Source organism: Rattus rattus, chromosome 13 (assembly GCF_011064425.1).
Source record: "Rattus rattus isolate New Zealand chromosome 13, Rrattus_CSIRO_v1, whole genome shotgun sequence".
In the NCBI taxonomy this organism is placed as follows: Eukaryota; Metazoa; Chordata; class Mammalia; order Rodentia; family Muridae; genus Rattus; species Rattus rattus.
The window spans coordinates 64788297-64794198 of record NC_046166.1 but is presented as its reverse complement, the minus strand read 5'-3'; the positions used below and the strand labels follow the sequence as shown (position 1 = coordinate 64794198).

Here is a 5902-nt window from a genome sequence, read left to right as displayed (position 1 = left end):
AATATTCTTTAGTTGAGAATTCTTGTTTAACTTTGTACCCAATTTTAAAAGGGTTATTTGATTCTCGGGTGTCTAACTTCTTGAGATATCTGTTATATTGGATATTAGCCCTCTATTGGATGTAGGATTAGGAAATACCTTTCCCAATCTGTTGGTTGCCATTTTGACCTAGTAACAGTGTCTTTACCTTACAGAAGCTTTGCAGTTTTATGAGGTCTCATTTTTCCATTCTTGATATGAGAGTATAAGACATTGGTGTTTTGTGCAAGAAATTTTCCCCAGTGCCCATTTGATTAAGAATCTTCTTCTTCTTCTAATGGTTTGAGTGTGTCTGCTTTGGTGTGGAGGTCCTTGAATCACTTGGACTTGAGCTTTGTACAGGGTGATAAGAATGGATCGATTTGCATTCTTCTACATGCTGACCTCCAGTTGAACCAGCACCATTTGTTGAAAATGGTATCATTTTCCACTGGATGGTTTTAGCTCCTTTGTCAAAGAACAAGTGACTGTAGATGTGTATCTACTTGCCTGTCTCGGTCCCAATACCATACAAATTTTATCATGATTGCTCTGTAATACATTTGAGGTCAGGGATGGTGATTCCCCCAGAAGTTCTTTTACTGTTGCTGATATTTTTCACTAACTTGGGTTTATTGTTATTCCAAATGAATTTGCAAATTGATCTTTCTAACTCTATGAAGAAGTGAGTTAAAATTTTGATGGGGATTGCATTGGATCTTTAGATTGCTTTTGGCAAGATGGCCATTTTTACAATATTAATACTGCCAATCCATGAGCATGGCAGACATTCCCATCTTCTGAGATATTCCTCAATTTCTTTCTTCAGAGACATGAAGTTCTTGTCCTACAGATCTTTCCCTTGCTTGGTTAGAGTCACACTGAGGTATTTTATGTTATTTGTGACTATTGTGAAGGGTATCATTTTCCCAATTTCTTTCTCAGTCTGTTTATCCTTTGAGTAGAGGTAGGCAACTGATTTGTTGGAGTTATTTTATGTTTAGCCACTTTGTTGAAGTTGTTTAGTACGAGTTCTTTGGTGGAATTTTTTTGGGGTCACTTATGTATACTATCACATCATCTACAAATAGTGATATTTTTACTTCTTCCTTTCCAAGTTGTATCCCTTTGACCTCCTTTTGTTTTCTGATTGCTCTGGCTAGGATTTAGAGTACTCTATTGAGTAGATAGAGAGAGACTGGGCAGCCTTGTCTAATCCCTGATTTTACTGAGATTGCTTTAAGTTTCACTCCATTTAGTTTGATGTTGGTTACTGATTTGCTCCATATTGCTTTTACTATGTTTAAGTATAGGCCTTGAATTGCTGATCTTTCCAAGACTTTTAACATGAAGGGGTGTTGAATTTTGTCAAATGCTTTCTCAGAACCTATTGAGATGATCATGTGGTGTTTTTCTTTGAGTTTGTTTATATAGTGGATTACATTGATGCATTCCCATATACTGAACAGACCCTGCATTTCTGGGATGAAGACTGCTTAATCATAATGAATGATCATTTTGATGTGTTCTTGGATTTGGTTTGTGAGAATTTTATTGAGTATTTTTGTGTCAATATTCATAAGGGAAATTGATCTGAAGTTCTTTTTCTTTGTTGGGTCTTTGTCGGGTTTAGGTATAAGAGTGATTGTGGCTTCATAGAAGGAATTGGGTAGTGTACCTTCTGTTTCTTTTTTGTCGAATAGTTTGGATGGTATTGGAAATATATTTTCTATGAAGGTCTGCTAGAATTCTCACATGGTGGAGCTTGTGTTCTTGTTATATGTTGTTAGAGGTAGAATGATGTTTGTGTGGCTTTTGTCTTTTGGGTTTGTTGCAAGGAGATTACTTTCTTGCTTTTTCTAGCATGTAGTTTATTGCCTCAGAGTTCACAATAGCTACAGGAGGGAAACAATGTAATCTCCTTCAACAGAAAAAATAGAACATGAAAATGTGGGACTAATTTTTGAGGGTGACTCTAATCTGAAGGACAGAAGACTTGATAGACAAGAAGCAGCTGGTGCAGAGCATCTTGTCTCTTTGGATCTAACCTCCTGCTCATCCTTGATATGACTGCTGAAATGTGACCAAGACTTCTTTTACAAAGGATTCACTGAAGATTCTGCTACATGGCTCAGGAGAGTCCTGTCTAAGCCACATAGAAAGCATCAAAAAAACATAAACAGATTATTTGTCTGCAAGGAGTTTATTGGAGAAGGAAAAGCAGTCGAGTCGAAGCCCAAGAATGACAGATTGTGAGGTCCCAGTTCACGTGGTTATGTCCTCCCTGGTGTCCATCCTTGTATGCAGCAGATTTTGCGTTGTATAAATAGACCTGGACGACAGGACCCCTCGGCCTTTTCATAAGGTTTGCAGAACTTTCTGCAATGGCACTGCTTTAAAGGCCATCCTATCTCTGAGGAAACAAGAAAGCATCAGGCATGAAGTAAGGAGGCCAGCAGTGTGTGACAGTGAACTACCCTATGAAGATGTCCTGTGCATGGTAGAGAGTAGGTTTGCTCTGTGGGTGACATCACAGCCAGCACAGTGATCAACCCCAAACACATGGAGATAAGATGTTTAACAAGTGTTAATCACATATAGGAATTTTCATCTACACCACATTCTATCAGCTTTTTTATGTTTTCTTGACCCAACACCTTCATACACTGGCATTTGGGTACCAAATCTAATTTTTAAAGTAAAACGCTTATTTCTTCCTATAACAAAATTATCACTCAGGTTTAAAGAACTAATCAATATGTTTTATATTTTAAAGGTTTTTCACAGATAAATTGTTAGACCAAAATCTTAAAAGGAAAAAGTCAAGCCCAATGGTTTGACTCTCTGTTACTTCTATGAATAAGACAGGGAAGATCTGAAGGATCAATAGACAGCTACCTGAACCAGACTGTCCTTGACAGGATTCCAGGGCTAATCTACAACCCTCCATCAGGAGACTCCAAGCCTCCATCATTCTGTGCACCAGCACTCACGTAAATCTTGAAGAGCAGAGGCTTCTGGGCCTTCAAAGGAGACAGACACATCCTGGTCCTCATCTGCTGGCTGCTCCTCAGTTTTAGTCTCTTCTTCTGCCTCTTGAATGGGATCAGCCTGGACCTGCAAGGCCAGCAGGACAAGGGCAGAGAGGAGGACAAGAGTCTTCATGGCTGGAAGTCACCTGGAGGATTGGTGAGCTGGAGACCAGTGTGTGGAGAGAGGAGGCAGCCTGCATTTATAGGGCAGAGATCGTGCCCCACACTTAGAGAAGGCGCTCACTGATGGCCACTGCTCCCAGCTGTTGTCCTCAGGATCCCTTTGATGTTCCTCTGTCCTCAAGGCTTCCTTCCTGATGTTGCTCTGTGTTCACTGACACCCCTCCCCCACACACACACCCACTGATAATGATGAAGAGGCCTTGCTGTCCTCCCCTGTTTCCCATCTGCTTGAGTATTTACCTCTCAGTGGTCAGGAAAGAAAATAGCTGGGCGCTGCCTAATTTAATGAACTCATGGAACAGTGGGTTTTTGTGTTTTGAAGTTGGAGCCTTCTTTTCTCAGAAACTGTGGATCCAGGACCAGTCCTTGACCAGGTTGACTGGACACTCAATTTTTTTTGCAAGTTTTGGGGTATTAGCAATGGTCCTCATCAAGGCAAACTTTGTGAATCTCCTCCTTTGGCACCACTATAGAGAGAGTAAGATGGCTTTATTGTGCCCTCTAGTGAATTGAGTTCAAGTTTCTAGGATTTGTCAGAGTGAAGCTGTAGTGGGTTGTTCTGAAGAAGCCAAAGTCATGGAACACATCTGCCAAGAGTGAGCTCCAGGTGGCTCTTCACCTGCGGGACCCTCAAGCCATGGTGTGTTTCCCAGGTCTGAGATGTTGCAATGCTTTTACTTTTAGACAATGAGACCTGACCTACAGGAAAGGACATCCACAATGTAGAGAGGCTCAGAAGCTGCTACTCAGTCTCAAGAAGTGCCGCCATGTCATACACAAACACACTTTAGTCTGTGTTTATCCCATGTCTCTCACTACACACACAGCAAAAGGTCCAGAGCTTCCTGATGTTTTCAGTCAGTGTATGGAGTCCCACTGTCACAGGTGCCAGCTCCTATTTATATGTTAATAAATACTATTCATTGGCTACACTGTTTTTACTTACAGCTCTGTGCAAAAGTAAGTGAAGCTACAAGAATACTATTTTACAGACATATTGAACATATGTACACATACACACATACACACAGACACACACACACACTCATATATATATAATATATATAACATATATTATTGTTCAATGGGACAAGACCACTTGAATCTCTCTGTAGGCTTAGATCTATCAGTCAAGAAGCACACCATACATTTAAGACACATAATTGTCTTTTCTGATTATCACAGAGTTGGTCTCAGAAACACTTACTAAAATTTGCATGCTTAAAAGGATTCATGCCCATGTGAAGGTTTTCTATTTCTGTGTTTTCTCTTTCTGTCCTTCCTAACAGTGTCCAGTACAGAACTGGTCATGAAAGTCCAAAGCATGCAGAACCAGCACAATATGTCCATCCAGAAGAAAGGTCTTCTTCAAGTTTTCTTTTACACCGTCATTTTCATTTTCTTATTGCTTTATGTTCTCTTCTTCCTCTCTTCACCAACCCTGGTAACATCAGCTGTCTCTCTTGGGGAAAGGCACCTACTTGTGGACACCAGAGACAGTAGAGACCAGAGTCCTCTGTTTGGGAACTTGCACCCAGTCATTTAGAGACTTTTGTGTTTATTGGGCCTTGGGGAAAAACAGTTCTTTTTTTTTTTTTTAGAACATTTATTTACTTAATCCATGCTTATGAATACACTGCAGATGTGTTCAGAGACCAGCAGAGGGCATTGGAACCCCATTACAGATGATTGTAAGTCAGCATATGGTTCCTGGGAATTGAACTCAGGACCTCTGAAAGAGCAGCCAGTGTCCTTAACTCGTACTATAATATTTTTCCTATAGTCCTAGTCCCAATCTGATAGGTCAAATTAAGATTTCAGTATTAGTAGTACATTTTTCTCATAAGTTGCCAAGAGAAGTACACAAGTGGGCTAATTCCTCTGGCACTGGAGTTCCAGAATGCTATGAGCTGCTATGTGGGTTCTAGAACTGAATCTGGGTCCTCTGCAACACTATCAAGCCATCCCTTCAGCCCCTCATTTTCTTTAATTCATCCTTAGCTGCCATTCATAAGTCTCAGAAATATTCTATTTGTAGTAAATGTTACAAATTTCTATAAATATTGTTTTTCTTTTCCAGTTTCATTTGCTCTTACAAACAACCTAGTATTTAATTTCCTTCAATGATATTTCTTCCTTTAATTAAATATGTAAAACTCAAGCCTGTGTGTTTTAGTGGCATTAGAAGAATTCCTACCACCTCCTGGGTTTGAGACAGAGTTATCTTTCTTACCCTCTCACTTCCACAACTGAGGAATTTCGACCTTTTCATGGAGGGTGTTCAGGATTTTTAGTAGTCCAACATATGATATCACATGTGAATGCACAACAAGACATTAGGAAGTAGGGCTGTGGATGGAACAGGTGGACAAGAGACACGAAAGTGATGTTGGAAAAATGGAGTTCTTTGTAGTTCACTGCTAATTCTCCTTTTACTAAATCTTGTCCAACCTTCATCATATATTCAATCATGGTCTCCAAAGTATGGAAGTGGCCCTGAAATGGCCTCTGAAACCTCCAATCTTTCACAGGACCCACTGGGAGAGTCTAGCTGTCTTCCTTCCTCACTGGGATTAAACCTCTGCTGGGTGAGATGGGTCACAACTTGAGAACTTGTTTCTTCTCATGACCTCCTGCACTGCAACCTGGACTCTAAGACAGGTGGGGTG

General features: G+C 40.2%; 1 protein-coding gene across 1 annotated transcript; it reads right to left on the bottom strand.

The window, feature by feature from the left end:
• Window positions 1-2211: 2211 nt before the first annotated feature.
• Window positions 2212-3218, bottom strand: LOC116914578 (defensin alpha-like protein 1). The gene is made up of 2 exons (XM_032918937.1): window positions 3012-3218; window positions 2212-2431 (listed from the first exon to the last, which is right to left on the bottom strand). Exons 1-2 carry the CDS (start codon window positions 3181-3183, stop codon window positions 2292-2294), a joined length of 312 nt encoding a protein of 103 aa, XP_032774828.1. The 5' UTR covers window positions 3184-3218; the 3' UTR covers window positions 2212-2291.
• Window positions 3219-5902: the final 2684 nt, after the last annotated feature.